The sequence below is a fragment of the Palaemon carinicauda genome, chromosome 1 (assembly GCF_036898095.1).
Source record: "Palaemon carinicauda isolate YSFRI2023 chromosome 1, ASM3689809v2, whole genome shotgun sequence".
NCBI classification, from domain to species: Eukaryota; Metazoa; Arthropoda; class Malacostraca; order Decapoda; family Palaemonidae; genus Palaemon; species Palaemon carinicauda.
Window position 1 is genome coordinate 74,443,652 of NC_090725.1, and position 26,391 is coordinate 74,470,042.

General features: G+C 41.1%; 1 protein-coding gene across 5 annotated transcripts in view; it reads right to left on the bottom strand.

Moving 5' to 3' along the window:
* ena (enabled) overlaps window positions 1-26,391 on the bottom strand; it is a 422,486-nt gene that overhangs the window by 14,208 nt on the left and 381,887 nt on the right. For 4 of the 5 annotated variants that reach the window (XM_068382156.1, XM_068382152.1, XM_068382154.1 and 1 more), the window contains 5 exons: window positions 22,343-22,508; window positions 9,394-9,549; window positions 8,453-8,796; window positions 7,006-7,645; window positions 5,433-5,679 (listed from right to left, as the gene is read on the bottom strand). In XM_068382156.1, the coding sequence (XP_068238257.1) occupies window positions 5,433-5,679; window positions 7,006-7,645; window positions 8,453-8,796; window positions 9,394-9,549; window positions 22,343-22,508 (1,553 nt within the window). The remainder of the gene's footprint in view (window positions 1-5,432; window positions 5,680-7,005; window positions 7,646-8,452; window positions 8,797-9,393; window positions 9,550-22,342; window positions 22,509-26,391) is intronic. The other variant, XM_068382157.1, reaches the window with a different exon arrangement.

Here is a 26,391-nt window from a genome sequence, read left to right on the forward strand (position 1 = left end):
CCGCCCACTTAGACTGGTAGACGGCTGTGGATGATTTCCTCAGGTATAGCGACATCCTCCTGGCTGTCTTGCCGGAGTACCCTTGCTTCTTCAGGAGCCGCTGGATAATCTCCAGACGTGAAGACGAAGGGCTTGCGGGTTTCTGTGAAACCGCTGAAAGTGAGGTTGTTTTAATAGGTCTGACCTGCCGGGTAGAGGCCAAGGAGGTAGGACGGTGAGGTTCCTTAGGTCCGCGAACCATTCTCTCTCCGGCCACCAAGGCGCTACCAAAGTCATCCTTAGGTTGGTTGCTGCTCTTACTCTGTTGAGGACCTGCCTTATCAGGGAGAAGGGGGGAAAGGCGTACACGTCCAGTCCGTCCCACTTGTGCTGAAAAGCGTCTTCCATTGCCGCCTTCGGATCTGGGACGGGAGAACAAAATACGGGGAGTTGCGCGTTCAACCTTGTTGCAAACAGATCCATTACTGGAGATCCCCACATCCGTATAATGTAGCTTGCCACTTGTGGGTGTAGGGACCATTCTGTTGCTACCACTTGCCCCACTCTGCTGAGGCCGTCTGCTAGGACGTTGTTCTTCCCTGGAATGAACCTTGCCGTCAGGATGACGTCCTTCTGTTCCGCCCATTTTAGGATTTGAAGGGCTAGTTCGCACAACTCTTTTGATCTCAGTCCCCCCTCCTTTTTCACGTAAGCCACCACCGTTGCATTGTCTGACATTAGGGCCACCGAATGCCCTCTCATGTCCTCCTCGAAGTGGTTGCAGGCTTCTTGGACCGCTCTCATTTCCAGGATATTTATGTGTAGGGATTTCTCCCCCTCTGACCACGCCCCCTTTGCTGTCTTTTCCCGGAGATGGGCTCCCCACCCGTCCTTCGATGCGTCCGTGAAGAGAAGAACCTCCGGAGGTTGGGAGGACAGTGGCATCCCCCTTAGGGTGTTCGACCGATCCTGCCACCATTCCAAGGCCTTCCTGGACTCCTGAAGGAGAGGGACCACAATGTCCGGGGAACTTTTCTGGTTCCAATGTTCTTTCAGGTTCCATTGAACCACCCTTAAGTTCTGTCTCCCGTGAGGTACCAGCTTCTCTAGGGACACCAGGTGCCCTACCAACCTTTGCCAATCCTGCGCTCTTCTGGGGCGACCCAGAAGGAAGGGCCGGAGCACTCGATCCAGGTTGTCCAGCCTTTCCGTGGTTGGGAATGCCTTGACCTGTAACGAATCCAGGACCATTCCAAGGTACGTCCTCCTGTTGGATGGGGTTAGCTGTGATTTCTCCAAGTTGACCACGATGCCCAGGGTCTTGCACAATTGAAGAAGATCTTCGCCCTGTTGTTTCAAGTCTTCCTTTGAGGATGAAAGGAGTAACCAGTCGTCCAGGTACCTGATGAGTCGAATGCCCCGTTCGTGGGCCCATATGGAGACCGTCGTAAAGACCCTCGTGAATACCTGGGGGGCTGTTGAAAGACCGAAGCATAGGGCCTTGAATTGTAACACCTGGGTACCCCACTTGACCCGGAGAAACTTCCTGCTCGACGGATGAATGGGCACTTGGAAGTAGGCGTCCTTGAGGTCTATAGAAATCATAAAGTCGCCCTCTCTCAAGGACGCCATGACCGTTCTTGGAGTGTCCATTTTGAAGGTCACCTTCCTGAGAAACCTGTTGAGGGCTGACAGGTCTATTACAGGTCTCCACCCTCCTGTCGCTTTTTCCACTAGGAACAGGCGGCTGTAGAAACCCGGACCCGGGAATGTCACTGTTTCTAAAGCTCCCTTCTGCAACAACGTCTTGACTTCTTCGTCCAACGCTGCCCTCTTCGCCAGGTCCTTGGGCACCAACCAGTCTGCCTGCGTTGCTGGAACTAGGGGGGGTGTCTCTTCCATGAAGGGGATCCTGTAGCCCTCCTTTAGTACTGCAACTGTCCACGGATCTGCTCCGTGGAGCTTCCATGCTTGCCAAGTGAGTCTGAGGCATCCCCCTACCTGAGGCTTGGGCAGGGGAGGGGGGCCTCCCATCTTATCTCCTACGGGAAGAACGGCCTGTTCTCCCCCTCCTGGAGGAGTAGAAAGAAGACCTATACGTTGGGGGGTTAGAAGATGAACCTCTTCGGGGGGGAACCACAGAGGAAGACCACTGTCCTGACGAGGGTTCCCTCCTTCCTTGAGTTGGTGTGGTACGCGCGGCCATGGGTGCTTCTGTCACTGGCCTCCTGAAGATGGGACGGCGTGCCGCCTGTGGCTTCAGGGTAGGTAGCTCCCTCTTTTTGGCCAACTTCTCCACGACCTCTTCCGCCTTCTTCGTCGGAATAAGCTGCTCCCCCCAGACGGAGCAGGTCTTCAAGGCTTTAGCTTCCCTGTCAGGAATCTTAATGGGAAGGTTCTTGACTAGGGCGTCTCTTCTCCGGAGAATCCAATTTGCGGAGAGAGCCAAAGACTGAAAGGTCAGGAATTTAAGGGCGCGGCTACCTGACCCCAGCAACTCATTCAGAGCCTCCCGTTTTGCAGGTTCCATGGAGTCTGTAGGAATCTGGGTGCCTACTAGGGTGGTGGCCCACCAATCCAGCCAGGAGGCCACATTAACTAAGTCCTTGGACATCTCCTCCATCATTGCCGACTCGGAAGGGGAGAAGAAGGTAGATGCTGCCGATGCCCTCCCGTCGGAGATGCCCTGGCACAGGATGTCTATGGTTTCCTCGGTCTTGCACGCACCGGTTGGCCTATTTTCTAAAGAGTAGTATTTCGACTGCGACTTCAAACCCTGTAGGAGCTTTGCTGAGCTGTGAGCCCTGCAGGAGTCGCTATTGCGGGATATGACCTTATCAATGTGGGTCTTTCCAATCCCCACGTTACTGGCCTCAGGGAGAGAGAGAGAGGACTTTTTCTGGGCGGGGACCGCTATGAACTTGTTCAGGCCTGAAGTCCAGGGTTCTTCCTCTTGAGTGGCGGGTTCTATAAGGTTGTTATAACCCCTAATTAAGGCAAGGACTCTCCTGTACGCTGAGTCCTCCGTCACCGCCGACTCGCCCTCCCCTCCTTCCGACCGACGGGGCGAATCGTGATCTCGGTCTCTGCCGTGATGGCGGGGTCCACGGTTCCCTTTATCTTCGACGTCCGCTGTACCTCTCCTCTTCGTGGCCTTTTTCGGTGAAACGGTGTCCTCCGTGAGATAGATCGACGGAGGTGTCCTTCCCCTTCTGGGGTCTCGATGGGGAGACCTGTCGAGGCTGCCCGGCCTAGACGACGGCCCCCTGCGCTGGGCGGGATAAACGTCTCCAGGACGGGTCTTAGGCCTGCAAGATGTAGCCCGTCGCTCATCTGGTGACTCCCTGACGCGGCACGTGGAAGTTCTTCTAGGGGGACTGTCTCCTGCCCGCTCATGTGTCGAACCAATAGGTTTGGAACAGACTTTAAAATTGTTCTCTGGGACAAACACCCACGTCCCTTTCGGAGAGACTGGTCTCCTGCTTTTGGGTGTAGGGGAACGGGGCCTCATCCTGTCCCGAGATCCTGTGGGAGACCGCGAAGGGGAGTTCCTCCGCACAGACCGACCTCGTTTCCGCGTCCCTACTGGGGGGGTTGTTCTCCTGCTTTTGGATGTAGGGGAACGGGGACTCATCCTGTCCCGAGATCCTGTGGGAGACCGCGAAGGGGAGTTCCTCCGCACAGACCGACCTCGTTTCCACGTCCCTACTGGGGGAGTTGTTCTCCTGCTTTTGGGAGGAGGGGAACTGGGACTCACCCTGTCCCGAGATCTTGTGGGAGACCGCAAAGGGGAGTTCCTCCGCACCGACCGATCTCGTTTCCTCCTCTGTCGTCTCCTCCGTTCACTGCTTGACGAATCCGAAGAGTCACGTCCTGACGAGAAAGACTGACCTCCGTATCGTGACCTAGCACGTGACTGCGTTTTCTTGGGGCTACGCCGTACCCCTGACGGAGAAGGAATGGGGAGACTCTCCTGTAGCGAAGTCTTCGGCGGCAACCATCCCGACGGGCCCGCCAAACCGGGGAAGGCCCCGCCAAGGCCTTCCTCCATGTCCAGTGGGGACCTCATCGGAGTCCTCGGCACGTCCCAAGCCAATGGATCTTCTTGCGGGGACTCCTCTCTGCCGACGCCACCACTCGTCGCTGATGACCCTGGAACTTCCACCCAGGAACCTGACGAAGAAAAAGGGACACTATTAGACCACATGGGGTCCCTCGACGAGACGTGGCCCTTATGAGAGAGAGCCACGTCCCCCGGACCCCCACTACACTCACTTACGGCCGCCTGACTTGCCTTGGCCAACGAAGGACCGCCCACAAATTCCCTCTCTTGGGAAAGAGGAGCCAACTGCATGTTCTCCTTGGACTTACCTCGCCCCTTACTTTGGGTAGGGGAAGGCGGATGTACCCTACCTGACCCTTCTCCTGCTGAAGTCGCAGGGGAAGAAACGCTAGTCTTCCTAGGGGACTTCTTCGATGCCTTCTTCTTTTTGGTACGGAATTTTATCAACTTGACCTCGGGCCAATCGGCACATTCTGAACACTTATCCGACGGCGAACAAGCTCTACCCCTACACGAGGTACACAACGTATGCGGGTCAACCTCGGGCTTAGACAGAAAAGCCCCGCATGATCTACCAGCCCTAGGCCCAGGACAACGGCGAACGTGTTCCATAACGCAACACAAAGGGCCGTAGACACAAGCAAGCCACAAAGGAAAAGCACTAAAACACTAGGAAAGCACAAGGGAGCGAAATCAAAAGCACGTAGTGAAAGCACTAAACACACACTAAGAGATCCCGATCACGTGGGAAGCACGTGGAACCAAACACAAAGGGAATCGCACGGAGTATGAGGAGCTTCGTGAAGCACGTGTGTTCACGAACCGACCAGAAAACTTACTGGGGAGAGCTTCTCAAAGACGGGCGACCTGCCTGGGCAATGCCCCCAGGTCATGTTATTTCCCGTTATTCAGGACAGTATAGAACATGGAAGTAGGGGGAAACTACGTAAAAATCTGGTCGTCGGAGAGGAGTTACCAGTAATCTCCTATAAAGTGTTTCAAGGTAAGTCTCTGTGTCGGAACAATGAGATATTAACCCTTTTACCCCCAGGCTATTTGGAAATTTCCAACCCCTAACCCCTAGGGGGTTATTTTTTCCCAGCACATTTTGCTGTATATTTTTTTAAAATTACTCTAACAGCCTTAATTTTTGTCATAGAGAGGTCAGGTTGGTCTCATTCTCTTGGAAAATGCCTGAATTTTCTCAAAAAATATCAAAAATATGAAAAAAAAAATTTTATAGCATTTTTTTGCAAGGACGTACCGGTACGTCCATGGGGGGTAAAGAGATAGCTTTTGTGAAACGTACCAGTACGTCCTTTGGGGGTAAAAGGGTTAATGTAATTTCATGTAATTTTGTAATTATAAGTAAAGAACAAAACTAACTTACCATCAATAATTTCTTGTTTTATTTTATCTAGTTCCTTCCTTATTTCATCCATTATTTCATCTTTTAATCTATCTAAATCTCCTGCTGATGCACCTCCTCCTCCTGATTCACCAATACCATTTACTTTGGGGGCACCGTCATCAGATGTGGAACCGAACCTTTTTCTTGGAGGCTTGGGAGATTCTGGGCCAGATTTGCCATTGCTAGAACTGTTACCTGGGCTCTTTTGCGATGATTTTGGTGGTTCCTTGGGGGAAAAAAATTTTGTTTAAAAGAATACACAAATATTTTGATCATAGTTCATTACTGTACTTAAAAAATACTGAAGTTCTTAAATCTCACTCAGGTGGCCTGATGGATTAATTTTTTAATACAAAGTAAATGTTACTGAACAAAATTTTGATAAATATTCATACTGTTACTTAATGTAATTGAAAAAATGTACTTTAGAGTCAAGAGCTATGTTATTGAAAATATTTCTATAGCAATTTTTGTTACACAAAAATCAATGAAATGGGGCCTACAGTGTATTTATCTTTGGTGGCCCATTGAATTCTTCTATCATTATCTTCTGCATGTAATGTAGTAAGGAACTTTGGGAATAATATGCATTAAAATTGTCAGTGCAATTTAAAGACGGCTGACATAGGGGTAGCAACTGTTACAAAGATATAAAGCCTATTGATCTTAGGAATGGCAGTGTTAATACAATCACAAACCAAGATTCATAAATTGCATTTGTGTGCAACAGCTGAATTGACTTGATAAGGACTACCCATCACTCACCTAAGACCTTAAAGAAAAATACAGCATAACTTCTATAAAAGTTTTAATGTTTGGAGAATTTTACACCCACGAGTTTTACCAGAAGGCAGCTAGTGTAATTAAAATCTATTATCATTACTTAAACAATACTGACTACCTGAAATAACTTGGAAACATATTGTAATACTTTAAATTTTGTGGTCAACTTCTCAGTTGCATTTTGCATATACATTATTCCATGATCTATTAAAAGCTAAACCATTTCAATAGTTATAAACATAACTAAAAATATTTTCTACATTACATTTAATAAAATATGCCCATGAATATTCCAACTTGAATAAAACTTCTTAGCACAGCAAAGACCAGAAGTCTCTTGATAAAAAATTTATTTCACAATGCATAGTCAATATCTTGTAAACTGATTATTATGGATAGATTTTCATGAAAGTCAAATTATCTATTAAAGAGATTTGACATTCAATGACTGAAAAGGAAAAACTTTTTCACATATGGCTTTACGCAGGCTCATTGACAAATCTAATTTCAATGCCTTAAAAAGGTCAAGGTATCTTTAAATATGAGTTATATTGACTAATCAAAAGAACTTTATGTTAATTGTACTTTACAAATTACTATGGTTTCCAATATTACTTCTCAGTTGTAATGAATATTGTTAGAAATATAAATACTGTAATATGGGCTGCAAGAGTAATTTGGATCTCATACTCAATCTGGCTAGCTCTTGACTAATTTGAGTTTGTTGGGAAAATAGCTAACTAATAAAACACAAGTTTAATTCACAGACCTGGGACTGAGTCGGCGATGATGGAGGATCCTTGTTTTTAGCCCTTCGGCGTGCTAGCGTGGCAGCCATCTCATCCATCATAGACATCATACCTCCTAAGCCTGGTCTCTCCCCAGAACCTCGGCCAATGCTTCCTCCTGAGCTGCTTGAACCAGTGCTTTCACTATCAGGGGCACGCGTTTTACGTAATTTTGCACCTGCTAAAGCAGCTGCTAGACCACTATTTCCAGATGGTTCATCTGAAGAGGACTGTGATCTAGCAAGTCCTCCTGGTGGTGGAGGTGGTGGGGGAGGAGCAGCTGCACCAGGAGGTGCTGGTGGTGCTGGAGGTGGAGGAGGGCCACCACAAGGCAGGGCTGGTGGTCCCCCCATAGGAGGAGCTGGTGGAGCTGGAGGTCCTCCCATAGGAGGAGCGGCTGGTATAGGTGGACCTGATAAAGGTAGTGGTGGTGGTCCACCCGATGGAAGAGGAGGAGGGGGACCACCAACTGGTGGGGCAGGTGGCGCTGGGGGTGGAGCATTAGGTGCAGAATTTGTACGATGGTGACCCGGTGGTGGTGGTGGTGGAGGAGCTCCCATATTTTGTTGGCCTGCCATACAACGCTCCTGCATAACAGCCACATCTTCACGCGTCATAGTCCTGAAACAAGCATTGTAAATGATATCATCAACCTAATGAAAATCTAGGACTCGTAAAATACTAATATACTGTATGTAGAAAATATTCCCAACAAAACTATAGTTATCATCAAAAAAATATCCATCATCACAAAAATGAGCATGCTTCACACAATCCAATACATAATATGTATAATGTAATATCTACAATAAAAAATCTGTAGTGTATCAAGCTACCCTAATGTCAAAAAGCATGTAGCTAATATATCAGCGCTATATCATAATACTGCACATTCAACTTCACTATGGCAAATCAAGGAAACAAACTAAATTTTCTAAATAACAGAATACCACTTCCAGCAATTGCCAGAGGAGCCTAGAAACCAACTAGTACTCTAGCAATACCGTAGGAGGATTCGACTACACATTATCGCATGACGGAGAAATGAAGGGTCAAGGTGCACAAATGCTATCCATCAGCACTGTATATGCTGCCTTTGATAAGTAAATATTTCATTAATAAAATAAAGTTTTTGACAAAAATATATAAACAGTATCATGACCTCTGGATAGTTTAAAATGAAATACAGTATACATGTTTTCTGAATGATTTCAAAACACATAAGATGGCCAACCAAAACAGCAGAGAAGCATATACAGAGGCGATGGAACAGCCACCCTATCCCCTTCCGTTAGTGAAAACAGCTGTGAGTCAGCATCAACGCAGCATCAGTAGAGGAGTAGCGGTAGTAGTGGTCCCTCGCCCGTGCACCAAGAGAGAGCATCAACAGCCCGGGCAGGATGTATGGCATCAGTGTCTTTACTTTACCGTGTGTCATGATAATGGTGGAAGTTGTCGTAGGTCCTGTCGTAGGTTTTCTCGTAGTGGTTGTTGTAGAGATGGGGATCAGCATACCTGTACCCCATATCCTCGTCGTTGTAATGTTGGTTGTGGTAGTGCGGCTGCGATGGCTGCGTCATCATAGCTGGTGGCTGGGGTGGCGGCTGGTGCTGCGGCTGGTGCGGTGGCTGCGGTGGCGGCTGCTGCTGTTGCTGCTGCTGTTGCTGCTGCTGCTGCTGCTGCTGGATTGCTGCCATCTGCTGTGCTGGGGGAGTTGCATGAGGAGGAGGAGGAGGAGGAATCTGGCGAGCATTTCCTCCATTATTGAGCACCTGTTTGTTGGACACAATCTGTATCATTAATCATCCTTTTAACAAAGAGAATGTTTTCTTCATATGTATGCCTCAAAATATACATGAGATCATATTCCATTTTCTATTCTATACAGTGAATTAACCCAATATAAGGAACATAAAACTAATACAGAATAACTATAAAATTAGGATTCTACTACCCATAAAACGGTAAAATTTTCTATTGCAAAAAAAAAAAAAAAGTAAATATGAGTGTCATCCAAAAACTAGTTCATAAATAGAACGTTGTAAAAAAGATGGAAGAGACCCTTTAGGAACATTCTTTAAAAGAAAACTGAAACAAAGTTACTTCAATGAGTTCATATTATGTGAAAAACAATCTATACAGTATGAAATTTTCGTTGCCGAAGACTGCATATTTAATCCTGAACTTGTATATTATCCAAACTTTTAATGGGGTTCTGAAAGAAGTCTATCTATTGTTCAGCGTTTATTAAAACTTTCACATACAGTATAAAGGAACAACAATATTGTCTTGTGTGAGATGAGTTTCACTAAAGCCGTTTTCCTTTGACTAATATACTAAAAGAAATTCTCGTTTACAAAATAACTCACCTCCAAGGCTTGTAGCATGGCATGTGCAAAGGCATCTGCATCATCTTTACTAGAGAAATTTAAGCCGTAAACTTGGCGATTGTCCCTCCACTGATGAAAAGTTACGGTTGCTTGGTTATATTTTAATCCTTTTAATATGGCACAGTTTATTACAACCTGCAAAAATAAAAATAAATATTATGTAAAGTGTAAAATTTCATCTTTTTAGCTTTTGCATCAAGTACGAATAAGAAAAATGTATTTAAAACACAGGTTTTACTTGCCTATACAAAAATATATGAATATAACCCACAAATAAAATTATGTTAAAGAAGAAATGTCAATGGATGAAGACTTGGACACACATTCATTAAATGGGAGGATGAAATGGAGAAGATTTGAGAGAAAATAAATACAAGCAAAACTAGGCCACGGTGACTAGAAAAGAAGGAACACAAGAGTAAAAATAAAAGTAAAACTAGTGTACAGTATATGTATTTGCCTTATGTAAGATGGATGGTAGGAGTGCTGTGTTGTAATGGGTTGGAAGGTCAAAAAGCCAGCCTACATTTAACAATGACAAAGACTTGGATTGTGAAGCAGATACTGTATTAAAATAAAAGAATAGTATAAACAAAATAGCAACAAAAGATTGAATAAAAGGGAAACTGATTTCAGGGACAACAAATGTATGAGTTGTAATTACTATTCAAAATGGGGGAGGGGTGCTAGGAACACCAAATTGCAAATTATAGTTACTTTTTAATAGAAATGAAACATCTCTCTATTTCACACACACACACACACACACACACACACACACACACACACACACACACACACACACACATATATATATATATATATATATATATATATATATATATATATATATATATATATATATATATATATATATATATCATATATACATATATATATTATATATATATACACACACACACACACACACACATATATATATATATATATATATATATATATATATATATATATATATATACATACATACATACATACAGTACATATACCAAGGCACTTCAACCAATTTTGGGGGGGTAGCCGACATCAACAAAGAAACAAAAACAAAAAGGGGACCTCTACTCTACGTTCCTCCCAGCCTAACAAGGGACTCAACCGAGTTCAGCTGGTACTGCTAGGGTGTCACAGCCCACCCTCCCACATTATCCATCACAGATGAAGCGTCATAATGCTGAATCCCCTACTGCTGCTACCTCCGCGGTCATCTAAGGCATAGGAGGCAGCAGCAGGGCCTACCGGAACTGCGTCACAATCGCTCGCCATTCATTCCTATTTCTAGCACGCTCTCTTGCCTTGCTCACATCTATCCTCCTATCACCCAGAGCTTCCTTCACTCCATCCATCCACCCAAACCTTGGCCTTCCTCTCGTACTTCTCCCATCAACTCTTGCATTCATCACCTTCTTTAGCAGACAGCCATTTTCCATTCTCTCAACATGGCCAAACCACCTCAACACATTCATATCCACTCTAGCTGCTAACTCATTTCTTACACCCGTTCTCACCCTCACCACTTCGTTCCTAACCCTATCTACTCGAGATACACCAGCCATACTCCTTAGACACTTCATCTCAAGCACATTCAATTTCTGTCTCTCCATCACTTTCATTCCCCACAACTCCGATCCATACATCACAGTTGGTACAATCACTTTCTCATATAGAACTCTCTTTACCATTCATGCCCAACCCTCTATTTTTTACTACTCCCTTAACTGCCCCCAACACTTTGCAACCTTCATTCACTCTCTGACGTACATCTGCTTCCACTCCACCATTTGCTGCAACAACAGACCCCAAGTACTTAAACTGATCCACCTCCTCAAGTAACTCTCCATTCAACATGACATTCAACCTTGCACCACCTTCCCTTCTCGTACATCTCATAACCTTACTCTTACCCACATTAACTCTCAACTTCCTTCTCTCACACACCCTTCCAAATTCTGTCACAAATCGGCCAAGCTTCTCTTCTGTGTCTGCAACCAGTACAGTATCATCCGCAAACAAAAACTGATTTACCTCCCATTCATGGTCATTCTCGTCTACCAGTTTTAATCCTCGTCCAAGCACTCGAGCATTCACCTCTCTCACCACTCCATCAACATACAAATTATATATATATATACATATATATATATATATATATATATATATATATATATATATATATATATATATATATATATATATATATACAGTCAGCGCCATAATTTGTTTCGTAGTTGTAACCCCCGAAACAACTAATGTCACTTTTCACAGGGCTCCCCTTTTTCGCCTTGCGAAAATCGGCTGGGAGAAATTGACTACATGGCAACCTAGCCTAACTCTTTCACTATTGCACAGAAGGGTTGAGAGCTCAATCAGTGTTGTTCCTGACTTTGTGGAAGCCAGTTTGTGCACGCTTGTGGTCCGCCAGCCATTGTTATTTTTCTTGTGTTTCCTTGGTGTTATTGTGTGTTGTGTTGATCTTAATTATGCCATGGCCTAGGACAACACATGATGATATCGTAAGAGTCATTGAGTGTCATAAGTTAGGTTTAAAAACAAGTGAAATTCATAAACAAACCGGCGTCCAGCTGAGAACCATCCAAAACCTAGAGCGGAAGTTCAGCGAGGGTGGGTGCTTAGAAGCACCAACACACAAGAAAGTGTGTGGGAGGCCTTGCAAGGTGTTGAAACGCACTTTAAGTGTAGTTAAGCGCCAAATAGACGCTGTCCCCTCCACATCAGCCAAACAATTGAAGTTTGAAACCCCCAATCTCCTCGGGAACGTATCTGTCGAACTGTACAGAGACGTCTAAGTATGGACCTGGGGTATTGAAAAGTCACACCGTCACAGAAACCAGACATTAGTCTTCGTCAAATTGCTGCTCGGAAGGCTTTTGGTAAAAAAATGCAAAGACTGTGGCTTAGATGAGTGGCGGCAGGTCTTGTGGGGGTGACGAAGCCACTTTCTTTGTTTCTGATACCAGTGGGAGGAAGGTGTGGAGGGGGCCGCATACAGACCCGTTGGCAGACAGTCAAGTAGCAAAGCATCGTAATTCCCCCAGTATGTAATGGTATGGGGCTGCTTTGGTTATGGGGGATTGGGAAGATTATTGTTTTTAGAGAGAAATACGACAGTCAATCAATATTTTGAACTTCTCAATGACCATCTAGAGTAGTTTTGAAAAAACTGGCACGTCGATTTTTCAGCACACACCGCCAAAAGTGTTATAACCTGGTTGAATGATTGTAGTGTTAACTTTATAAAAGACTGGCCAGGTAATTCTCCCGATCTTTCACCCATTGAAAACCTTTGGGTAATAATTAAAGCAAAGATTCGGGAGGTAGACACGAGTTCTTTCGAAAAACTTAAGGCAGCCATCCAACACGTGTGGGACAATTTTGACCAAACCATCCTCCATAACCTTGCAGATTCCCTACCAAAATGCCTCAAGGAGACTTTAAAGAGGAAGGGGAAGCACACCAGCTATTGATCGTCTTTAGGTGAGTACCCCATGAAAATTTCCGTTTCTCATTATTTTTTTGGTTGTTATAGATTTTTTTTTACTGATGTTTTTTGTGAGAGGTTGGGTTACAGGTACTCCAAAACAACTAATAACGCCGACTGTATTATATATATATATATATATATATATATATATATATATATATATATATATATATATATATATATATATATATATATTCTGTGCAGTATATACACACATACTCGTACCTTGGGTTAAGGGTAACTTAGAGTACAAGCAAAATAGGATATAAGGGAAAAATTTTGAATTGGGTTCCGAACATTACATCGGTCTGTGAGCAAATAATTTTGCTTACAAGCACTAACAAGAACTACCACGCTATGTACAGAAATCAGTCATATGTTGCACATATACCACCCGTACAGTGTTCACATGATTTTTACCCGATTTTGTCACACATTAGCTCACACCCCAAACCTTGCTCAGAGTCTCACATTCTTCTACTCTCTGAGTAGCACTCGTAGAACCATCATCTCATGTCAGTGTCTTTGTTATTATTGTTTTGCAGGGTTGGGATGCCTGTCTGGTTGTGTTAGCTATTGTTCATTATAAAGACACTTTGTGCTGTGTTGTAAAGATAACAGTCAGTGTCTTTGTTATTATTTTTTGCAGGGTTGGGATGCCTGTCTGGTTGTGTTAGTTATTGTTCATTATAAAGACACTTTGTGCTGTGTTGTAAAGATAACAGTCAGTATTGTGACAATAGCCCGTAAGATGATTAAAAAGATGGTAAGGAGATAATTACCGTAGAAATAGAAAAGGAAATTATCACAAAGCATGAACAAGGCATGTGAGTGGCGGATACATCTAAACTGTACATTAGTACAATACAGTATCCATGATTTGTACAATTCTGAAGAAAAGAAAAGATATCGTATCGATAGATGCTGTGAAAGGGGTGCTGACACTGACAAAACATCGGCCATGTGTTCTTGATAACGTTAAAAAGCTACTACTTATCTGGATAAATGAGAAGCAATTAACAGATGATACGTTTGCTGAAAATATTACTTGTGAAAAGAGTAAAGGTATTACATGGTGACCTTGAGAAAAGCGAGCCAGGTACACCACCACCACCACACACAAAAAAAAAAACACAGCAAGTTTATAATTGCGACAAGACTGATCTTTTTTAGAGGAAGATGACCAGGAGGACCTTTACTACAGAAGGAGAAAGGGAAATTACTGGTCACAAGCCCATAAGACCATCTAATCCCACTGTTTTATAGTAATGCCAGCAGGGATTGCTAGACTAAACCACTCCTGTTATATCAATTAGAGAATTCACAAGCTTTCAAGAAGTGCAAGGTACAAGTGAGGCAATTTAATACTGTATCATGTGAAGGGAAAACACAAAGTCTTGAACGATCCACTTCTTCTTTGTGGAATAGACCAATGAGGTTTTTGGTCCTGAAATCAAAATGTACATTTTGGATTAGAAGCTCCCAATACAAGCCTTGTTACTTATGGACAATGTTCCTGGCCATCCTCCAGGCCTTGGAGATAACCTAATTGCAGAGTTCAAATTTGTTAAGATCAAGTTCTTACCATCCAACACCACTCAAATACTCCAACCTATGGATCAGCTGATGATCTTCAACTTCAAAAAGCTCCATACAAAATTAATGTTCAAGCAATGCTTTGGGGTCACCAAAGGGACCTACCTCACCCACCAAGAGCTTTGGAAACAGCATTTCCATATTGTCAACTGGCTCAATATTATTGAGAAAGCCTGACAAGGGGTCACAATCAGAACCCTCAATTCTGGTTGGAAGAAACTGTGGCCTAAATGCAACTTTAAAGGATTCAAACCCATGCAGGAGGCAGTTGAGCATACAATTGTCCTTGGGAAAGTTAGGGTTGGAGGTGAACACTGATGACATCAACAATCTTTCTTTAGCAACATAGTGAGCAGCTGAAGCTGAGAAACTGATGCTGTTGTATGAAGAGCAGCATCAGGAGAATGTGGAGTATATTTCATATGAGGAGGAGGAGCAGTCAGACAAACATCTTGCTTCAAGTGAAATCAGGATGTTAAAAATATCAGAAACACTGCAAAATTTTGTGGACACACATCACCCAGATAAGGCTTTGGCAGGCTGAGCAGCAAATTTATTTACCAACAACGCAATGGCTCTATTTCATGATATTTTAAAGAAAAGGCTAAAGCAGTCATCTCTAAATAGGTTCCTTGTCAAAATTGAAGGTAAGTGAAAAGATTATGACTAATTGTCCAGAAAACGTAAATTAAGTGATACAGTTAATAATAGGGTGTTCAAGAAAGAGATCTCTCGATATCTTATTAGAAGTTCTCCCGAAGGGAGATTCTCCTTCTAAGCAATAACTCCCACCTCTTCCTTTTCTCCCTCACGCCAACCATGACTCTCTGCTCAAGGGTAAAGTGCAAGTTAATTTGTCAATACAATATTTCTATTTTAGTGTGAATTCTTAATTCTTTTTTACATCTGATGTTAGAGATTATAATTTTTACAATAATCTTTAAAAAAAAACCCTTTAAAAATGAGTGTATACTGTATGTGTAACTATGGACACGTGGAATGCATCGAGTGAATTTCATTTATTTTCTATGGCGAAAACTGTTTTTGGGTACGAAAATTTTAGGTTGCAAGCACGCTCCAAAAATTAAACTCATAACCCAAGGTACTACTGTAAATAGATGTGTGTACATTATATAACATGTAGGCATGCATGTGCATGTGTAATAAGGTCTTTGAACAGATTTCGACTACCACAATGACAGTAGCGAGCATTAATACCTATTAACTGCTTCCTCCAGTGCAAATGGCATGGGATCATACTGCACTATATCATACGACAGAAGAACACCTAGCTTATCCTCCCTCAAGAAGTTCATACAACCTCTCAAGGGAGGAAAAGCCCCTAATTGTCAGATGAGACTATTTACTAAAGTCAATGGCAGCCCGATATTTTAGGTCAGTTTCATTGCTTAGAAAACTGCTACTACATACAGTAGTATAATTGGCGACGTTCCTCCTGGAGACGTCAAAGGCGAAGAGGTGCTAGCCTTCTTGGGCGACCTCTAGGAAAACTTCTTATTCTTGGTACCGAAGCGTACCCACTGCACCTCTGCCCCTGCACGGCGAACACAAGACTAACAAGCACAAGGGAAAGCACAAAGGAATATACTGTCAAAGCACAAGGCACAAGGTAAAAGCACTAAGCACGAGGGAGAGCACAACGGGCCATGCGGTAACCACATGGTACACGAGTCGGGGACACAAGGGTCGCACTGAGATAAGAGGAGCGTCGAGATGATATCACAACGCGACCAGAGAACTTACTGGAGATCACGACCCAAGCTCATATGTGGCCTACCTTGGGTTTGCCCTCAGGGCACGTGTCCTTCCGCTAGGCCTACCATTACAGAAAATGGGAGTAGGGTAAACTACACAAAACTCTGGTCGTTTGAGAGGAGGTTCCAGGTAACTCCTAAGAAAGTGTTTCGAGGTAAGTCTCTGTGTTGGAACAACTGCTACTACATAGTAGTATAATTGGCTACCTGTTAGTCATAAGAAGGATCAATGGCTTGAGGTTGTTAAAATAAATCCCCAAGGCACAGAAGTGCCTAGTACCTTGGTGGGAGGAAATGGCCCCAAAACAGTAGATGAGCCTCTTCACATGATGCCAATGGCAATCATTTTTTCACTTCTGTGGGATGCTTAGAAAGCAAAAACATTCTTACCATCTTTCATGGGGTTAAAGAAACCAAATCGCTGGAGACATGTGTCTTGATATTCTATACACTATACCTGAATGACAAGACAACAAAAATGTAACAAGAGGATTCATTATTATCATCATTACACGCCAAGCTGCATCCCTAGTTGGGAAAATATGCAAACCTAATGGCAAAATAAGTGAAGTATAGAATAAAGTATGAGAAATTATCAATAATAAAAAATCTTGATAAACAGGAATGTTAAAAAATAGGTAAAGGATAAACTAGGAAATGACACTCATGTCAACCTGTTACACAAAAACCTTTAGCACCAAGTTTGATCTTTTGAAGTGTCACTACATAATTTTGTCAGACATAATAAAATGTTTAGAATACTGAGTAATCTTCAGGAGAAATATAGGATTTTTTAATTGTTTAAGGAGAGAAAGCTGGATATTTTGGCTCTAACCGATACAAAAGTGAATGGGCAATGTGTTAGGGATAAGAGAGACGAAGAGTGATTGGATCTGGAATAGTTGCAAAGTTCAGATTATTATTATTATTATTACTATCCAAGCTACAACCCTAGTTGGAAAAGCAAGATGCTATAAGCCCAGGGGCTCCAACAGGGTAAAATAGCCCAGTGAGGAAAGGAAATAAGGAAATAAATAAATGAAGAGAACAAATTAACAATAAATCATTCTAAAATAAGTAACAACGTCAAAACAGACATGTCATATATAAACTATTAACAACATCAAAAACAAATATGTCATAAATAAACTATAAAAAGACTCATGTCCGCCTGGTCAACAAAAAAGCATTTGCTCCAACTTTGAACTTTTGAAGTTCTACTGATTCAACCACCCGATTAGGAAGATCATTCCACAACTTGGTAACAGCTGGAATAAAACTTCTAGAGTACTGCGTAGTATTGAGTCTCGTGATGGAGAAGGCCTGGCTATTAGAATTAACTGCCTGCCTAGTATTACGAACAGGATAGAATTGTCCAGGGAGATCTGAATGTAAAGGATGGTCAGAGTTATGAAAAATCTTAGTGCTTGTGATTTCTCAGAGAATTGGGACAGGTGAAAGAGGACAAAAGTGCTAGCTGAAGGATTCTTTCAGTGAGGTTGAGTCTTAAAAGAGGTGCACAGTTGTGATAGTGTGTACAAGCCCGAACTGGAAAAGAATGAGAGAGAGACAATCTTTGACAGAATTTGAAAATGTTTTTACCGGTTTGGAGATCATGAAAAGGTAGTTGTGTCAGACCATTTAGACAAAGGGCAATTGGTAAAGAAATAGATGATGCTGTGGGAAGATATGGAGTTTTAGAGTAAAAATGAATGCAGTGTCTTGGGAGACTGTATTTCCAATGGGGATGGATCTTCTTTTAAAATATCTCTACAATACATGGTTTTCATGGAAATATATCTACATGTACAATATATCAAAGGGAGATTTTTTATGGAACTGAAAGATGTAATGAGGTTGAGGCTAGCCTAGCAAAAGTGTTTTAAATTGTTTGCAAGAAGAGCAAGAGATGGTTGAATAAGAGAAGAGGCGAAGAACTGAGCAGGTGAAGCAAAGAAGGTTACATTATACAAAAATTTATCAAGGGCAATTTGAGATGTTTATGAAAACAAATGTCAGGAAGTATGAAGGAATTGTTGTCCAGACTACTCTCTTTGGAAGTTAAAATATGGTTATTGACTGTGATTAACAGGAAAAAGTTGAGACAGAATAAATTACATAAGAAAGTTTTCAGGATAAGAAATAAGGAGATAAAAAATGTGTAGTAAAAGGTTAGCTAGGTGACTGACGGATTTGTTTATTAGAGGCTGTCTGGTGTCATAACCACTGGGGGTCACTGATGCTAAAATAGTCAAATTTTTAAAATCTAAACGAAAAAATTCAAAACTGTACAAAAAAGAGACAAATAATAAATTAACATTATAACAGACTAAAATATCCTAGATATTGATTTCATCCATTCAAATTTGATGTGAAAAACATGTTTCTGACAAAAAAAAAAAAATTGCAAAATCTCCAACTCTGCTATGTAGAATTCTTTGAGAGTCTTGGCAAGTACTAGTATGTATATGCCATCTTAACTTTGAACCTCAAATTAAAAAAGGATCCCTGTAATCACACACACTGGGGGACCCAATCAATTATAGTCAATTTCTTTTAGCGAGGCTGATTTGCACCGACTCACAGCGGTGCCCTTTTAGCTCGGAAAAAGTTTCCTGATCGCTGATTGGTTGGACGAGATAATTCTAAACAATCAGACAACAAAAAAGTTTCCTGATTGGTGATTGGTTGGACGAGATAATTCTAACCAATCAGCGATCCGGAAACTTTTCCGAGCTAAAAGGGCACCGTTGCGAGTCGGTGCAAATATGCATCGCTAAAAGAAATGGACTATAGTGGCTTAATGTCAAGGGGATCAGATAACCATTGCAATATGGGTCGTTTACATGAAAAATCAGACTATTTTGAGAGGGTTTGGTCATGTGGAAATAATGGAGGATGATAAATTTGTAAAAAGAATGATAGAATTTAGGAATATTTGGACGAAAGAGGAGAAGCTGGCCTATAAAGAGATTTTAGGCAAGTATGGAAGAGGCTCTACATGAAAGAAATGAGAGAGCACATACAATATAGATGCAAATGATAAAACGTGTGTAAGGGGACTAGACATGGTGCTGATGAGCTGCTGTGCAGGTATACAAAATTACCTCCTTCTTTACATCTTCAACAGTTACACCCAACGGCATTATTTAATTTACACAAACTTTTCCTTCAACCTCTCAACCTCCTTCTTTACATCTTCAACAGTTACACCCAACGGCATTATCTAATTTACACAAGCCCTTCCTTCAACCTCTCAACCTCCTTCTTTACATCATCAACAGTTACACCCAACAGCATTATCTAATTTACACAAGCCCTTCCTTCAACCTCTCAACCTCCTTCTTTACATCTTCAACAGTTACACCCAACGGCATTATCTAATTTACACAAGCCCTTCCTTCAACCTCTCAACCTCCTTCTTTACATCTTCAACAGTTACACCCAACGGCATTATTTAATTTACACAAGCCCTTCCTTCAACCTCTCAACATCCTTCTTTACATCTTCAACAGTTACACCCAACGGCATTATCTAATTTACACAAACCCTTCCTTCAACCTCTCAACCTCCTTCTTTACATCTTCAACAGTTACACCCAACGGCATTATTTAATTTACACAAGCCCTTCCTTCAACCTCTCAACATCCTTCTTTACATCTTCAACAGTTACACCCAACGGCATTATCTAATTTACACAAGCCCTTCCTTCAACCTCTCAACCACCTTCTTTACATCTTCAACAGTTACACCCAACGGCATTATCTAATTTACACAAACCCTTCCTTCAACCTCTCAACCTCCTTCTTTACATCTTCAACAGTTACACCCAACGGCATTATTTAATTTACGCAAACCCTCAACTTTCTTTCAACCTCTCAACCTCCTTCTTTACATCTTCAACAGTTACACCCAACGGCATTATTTAATTTATGCAAACCCTCAACTTTCTTTCAACCTCTCAACCTCCTTCTTTACATCTTCAACAGTTACACCCAACAGCATTATTTAATTTACACAAACCCTTCCTTCAACCTCTCAACCTCCTTCTTTACATCTTCAACAGTTACACCCAACGGCATTATCTAATTTACACAAACCCTTCCTTCAACCTGTCAACCTCCTTCTATACATCTTCAACAGTTACACCCAACGGCATTATCTAATTTACACAAACCCTTCCTTCAACCTCTCAACCTCCTTCTTTACATCTTCAACAGTTACACCCAACGGCATTATTTAATTTACGCAAACCCTCAACTTTCTTTCAACCTCTCAACCTCCTTCTTTACATCTTCAACAGTTACACCCAACGGCATTATTTAATTTATGCAAACCCTCAACTTTCTTTCAACCTCTCAACCTCCTTCTTTACATCTTCAACAGTTACACCCAACGGCATTATTTAATTTACACAAACTCTTCCTTCAACCTCTCAACCTCCTTCTTTACATCTTCAACAGTTACACCCAACGGCATTATCTAATTTACACAAACCCTTCCTTCAACCTCTCAACCTCCTTCTTTACATCTTCAACAGTTACGCCCAACGGCATTATTTAATTTACGCAAACCCTCAACTTTCTTTCAACCTCTCAACCTCCTTCTTTACATCTTCAACAGTTACACCCAACGGCATTATTTATTTTACACAAACCCTTCCTTCAACCTCTCAACCTCCTTCTTTACATCTTCAACAGTTACACCCAACGGCATTATTTATTTTACACAAACCCTTCCTTCAACCTCTCAACCTCCTTCTTTACATCTTCAACAGTTACACCCAACGGCATTATCTAATTTACACAAACCCTTCCTTCAACCTCTCAACCTCCTTCTTTACATCTTCAACAGTTACACCCAACGGCATTATCTAATTTACACAAACCCTTCCTTCAACCTCTCAACCTCCTTCTTTACATCTTCAACAGTTACACCCAACGGCATTATCTAATTTACACAAACCCTTCCTTCAACCTCTCAACCTCCTCCTTTACATCTTCAACAGTTACACCCAAAGGCATTATTCAATTTACACAAACCCTCAACTTTCCTTCAACCTCCTCCTTTACATCTTCAACAGTTACACCCAATGGCATTATTTAATTTACACAAACCCTCAACTTTCCTTCAACCTCTCAACCTCCTTCTTTACATCTTCAACAGTTACACCCAAAGGCATTATTCAATTTACACAAACCCTCAACTTTCCTTCAACCTCCTTCTTTACATCTTCAACAGTTACACCCAACGGCATTATTTAATTTATGCAAACCCTCAACTTTCTTTCAACCTCTCAACCTCCTTCTTCACATCTTCAACAGTTACACCCAAAGGCATTATTTAATTAACACAAGCCCTTTCCATACTTTCGTCATTAAGATCCATTTCTCTTCTACCATTCACAAACAACAATCGTTTAATATTCTTCTTCTCGTGAGAGATGAAAAGAACCTGTAAAAGGAGAATGACAAGTAAAATTAAGTCTTTATGCCATACACATTGAAAAAGCTCTTAAAAAACTACACAACAATCTCATAAAAGTAGATTCCAAACTCATCTTTTCTTAATAATAACCTGATAGAATATTCAACAATCCGGAAAATGTTATGATGAAAAAAAAAAAAAAACATTCACAATATATACTCTAAAATATAATTCCGGGCCTATAATAATAATAATAATAATAATAATAATAATAATAATAATAATAATAATTCTTTATTTCCAATTTATACATTGGGTATTGATGTCCATGTTAAGGATAATCCAAAGCATCAAGTACACAGAGAAACTAAACATAATATAAAAGTGTTAAAAGTATTGATAAAAATATAAGTACTCAAAATAATAAAAACAAAAGCATTTAAAACTATAATCACGAGTCTTATAAAAGTCAGGAGAAAAACCAAATGTATAATAGTTCTAAAAGTATTGATAAAAACATATGCATTTAAAACGTTAAGAGCATAAAAAGACCATATCATTAGAACATTAAAAGTATTGAATAGAATGGAAACGTAGGATTCTCCCTCACCTCGTGGTCTTGTAGTTTTCGGCCAACAACCCTAAAGGTGTTGTTGAGCTGATGCTGATATATATGTACTTTGGACAGACCTGTCGAAGAGCCGGAGGGCAGCCATTTTTTATTGACATCGTCGTAAATCATGACAGATGCCCTCGCACTGCAAACGCTGTGTTCGCTGAAATATTCAGAAAACTGAGTTAAACAACAGTCATGACTTGCCTTGTCTACTTGCTAAAAATATATAGGTATGGATAAATATCTACGCAACATCGTGTTCAAATAGAAATAAATTTCTACCTCATACTTGGGATCGAACGCTGGCCCCTTCTAATGAAAGGCCAGGTCGAAACCAACCATGCCACGAGAGGCCTTTAACTGGCCTCTCGTGGCATGGTTGGTTTCGACCTGGCCTGACATTAGAAGGGGTCAGCGTTCGATCCCAAGTATGAGGTAGAAATTTATTTATATCTAGGTATTTTAAATAAATATGACATCATAAAGAACAGCATAATCACAGTAAACGAAAGATATCTTCTAAAAGAAAACACCAAATCTATTGGGGGTGAAAAATATGTCCGAATGTTGTGAAATATCATTTTATGGGGTAAAACAGATCCTTGACCTTGGATTAAAATTTGACATTTCCGACCCTTATCATTAACAACGCACCAAAGTTGCTTATCAATTCAGGTACTAAAAGTAGTATCACACCGATTTTCCCTCAAATTATTGTAAGGGGTCCTTTAATACGTTCACATGTTACACAAATGATGATGATGATGATTATAAAAATAGTAACGATGGTGATAAAATGCAAAGAATAAGAGTAAAATTAATGTTTTTAAATCATATGAGATGCTAAAAAAAAAAAAAAAAAAAAAAAAAAAAAAAAAAAAAGGAGTTGGAAGACCCAGGCCTACACGGCTGAGGACTAAGAAGCGTGATGTACATGATGAACGAAGTTTTAAATCAAAAGCTCAAGATAGAGACGACTGGCGAAATCTAACTAAGGCCCTTTGCGTCAATAGGCGTAGGAGATGATGATGATGAATTAAAAACCTTCACTAAAGGTGGAATAATGATGGAATATGATCATATTATTTAAAACAATGTTATTATAATTAATTCATTAATTCATTATATCAACATCAATGAGTTACCTTATCACACTAAAAGCTCGCGCACTGACCTGTACAAAAATAACATTCAAAGGGAGTGGTCCACAAACATTAAGCTCTTGCAACTCCGCCCATTTCTCATTAACAGAATAAAAGAGCCCTATTACAAAGCATCTCCCTGAACCACACGTAATCTCTCTCTTTCTCTCTCTCTCTCTCTCTCTCTCTCTCTCTCTCTCTCTCTCTCTCTCTCTCTCTCTCTCAATACTTTTCCTTGGAAAAGTAAAAAATTTTCATGAATGAATACCAGTTACCTGAAGCACACGTAATCTCTCTCTCTCTCTCTCTCTCTCTCTCTCTCTCTCTCTCTCTCTCTCAATACTTTTCCTTGGAAAAGTAGAAAATTTTCATGAATAAATACCAGTTACCTGAAGCACACGTTATCTCTCTCTCTCTCTCTCTCTCTCTCTCTCTCTCTCTCTCTCTCTCTCTCTCTCTCTCTCTCTCTCTCTCTCTAAATACTTTTCCTTGGAAAAGTAAAAAATTTTCATGAATGAATACCATTTACCTGAAAGCACACGTAATCTCTCTCTCTCTCTCTCTCTCTCTCTCTCTCTCTCTCTCTCTCTCTCTCTCTCTCTCTCTCTCTAAATACTTTTCCTTGGAAAAGTAAAAAATTTTCATGAATGAATACCATTTACCTGAAGCACACGTAATCTCTCTCTCTCTCTCTCTCTCTCTCTCTCTCTCTCTCTCTCTCTCTCTCTCTCTCTCTCTCTCTCTCTCTCTCTCAATACTTTTCCTTGGAAAAGTAGAAAATTTTCATGAATAAATACCAGTTACCTGAAGCACACGTAATTCTCTCTCTCTCTCTCTCTCTCTCTCTCTCTCTCTCTCTCTCTCTCTCTCTCTCTCTCTCTCTCTCACGATACTTTTCCTTGGAAAAGTAAAAAATTTTCATGAATAAATACCTGAAGCACACGTAATCTCTCTCTCTCTCTCTCTCTCTCTCTCTCTCTCTCTCTCTCTCTCTCTCTCTCTCTCTCTCTCAATACTTTTCCTTGGAAAAGTAGAAAATTTTCATGAATAAATACCAGTTACCTAAAGCACACGTAATTCTCTCTCTCTCTCTCTCTCTCTCTCTCTCTCTCTCTCTCTCTCTCTCTCTCTCTCTCTCTCTCTCTCTCTCTCTCAATACTTTTCCTTGGAAAAGTAAAAAATTTTCATGAATGAATACCTGAAGCACACGTAATCTCTCTCTCTCTCTCTCTCTCTCTCTCTCTCTCTCTCTCTCTCTCTCTCTCTCTCTCTCTCTCTCAATACTTTTCCTTGGAAAAGTAGAAAATTTAATACCAGTTACATTCACAATACTTTTAGCAGTTTATATGACCTAAATAGGATATCTATAGTCAATTTCTTTTAGCGATGCAGATTTGCACCGACTCGCAGCGGTGCCCTTTTAGCTCGGAAAAGTTTCCGGATCGCTGATTGGTTGGACGAGATAATTCTAGCCAATCAGCGATCAGGAAACTTTTCCGAGCTAAAAGGGCACCGCTGCGAGTAAGTTTCCTGATCGCTGATTGGTTAGAATTATCTCGTCCAACCAATCAGCGATCAGGAAACTTTTCCGAGCTAAAAGGGCACCGCTGCGAGTTGGTGCAAATCTGCCTCGATAAAAGAAATGGACTATAGAGCCAATTAGAATTGGAACTAGTATTCCTGGTTGATGTTAATTGAAATTTAATGGTAACAGTGATGTTGCAAGACATAACAGATGTCGAAGGACAGAAATCCCTTACACCCCTTCATGTGAATTGTGTTCTGTCTTAAAAGCTTCACTTTTCATCATGTATTTATTATTATTATTATTATTATTATTATTATTATTATTATTATTATTATTATTATTATTATTATTATTATTATTATTATTACTTGCTAAGCTACAACCCTAGCTGGAAAAGCAGGATGCTATAAGCCCAAGGGCTCCAACAGGGAAAATAGCCTAGTGAGGAAAGGAAATAAGAAAACTACAAGAGTAGAAATAACCAATTAAAATAAAGTATTTTGAGAACAGTAACAACACTAAAATATTTCTTTCATATATAAACTATAATAACTTTAAAAAAGCAAGAGGAAGAGAAATAAGATAGAATAGTGCGCCCGAGTTTACCCTCAAGCAAGAGAACTCTAACCCAAAAACAGTGAAAGACCATGGTACAGAGGCTAAGGCACTACCCAAGACTAGCGAACAATGGTTTGATTTTGAAGTGTCCTTCTCCTAGAAGAGCTGCTTGTCATAGCTAAAGAATCTCTTCTACCCTTACCAGGAGGAAAGTAGCCACTGAGCAATTAAATTGCAATAATTAACCCCTTGAGCAAAGACGAAGTGTTTGTTAATCTCACTGTTATCAAGTATAAGAGGACAGAGGAGAATATGTAAGAAATAGGCCAGACTATTCAGGATATGTGTAGGCAAAAGGAAAATGAGCCGTAACCAAAATGAGCCGTAACCAAAATAAAGGATCCTATGTAGTACTATCTGGCCAGTCAAAGGACACATATATACATAATCTTCATTCCTGATCTGGACATTAATCTCTGGCACCGTCATTTAACTAGTTCTTTATGCATGTTGCACAAGATTTTTCATCATTCAAATCATCCATTGCATTCATTCTCTTCCCAGACTGTACCATCAGGTACGTGGGATTAAGTATGCAGTTAATTCTAACAGCCTTGCCTTCTAAATCATAAGGCACAATACTACATAGTATTCTAGAAGTTTCATTCCAACTATGCCCAGATTAATTCAAACTTTTTGCAAATACTTTACTGTTAAACAGGTTGACATGTCTCGGTTTCATAAGTTATATGTAACTGATCTATTTTAAAGTTGTTACAGGTCCAAAATATTTCATATTTTTTATTCATTACTTA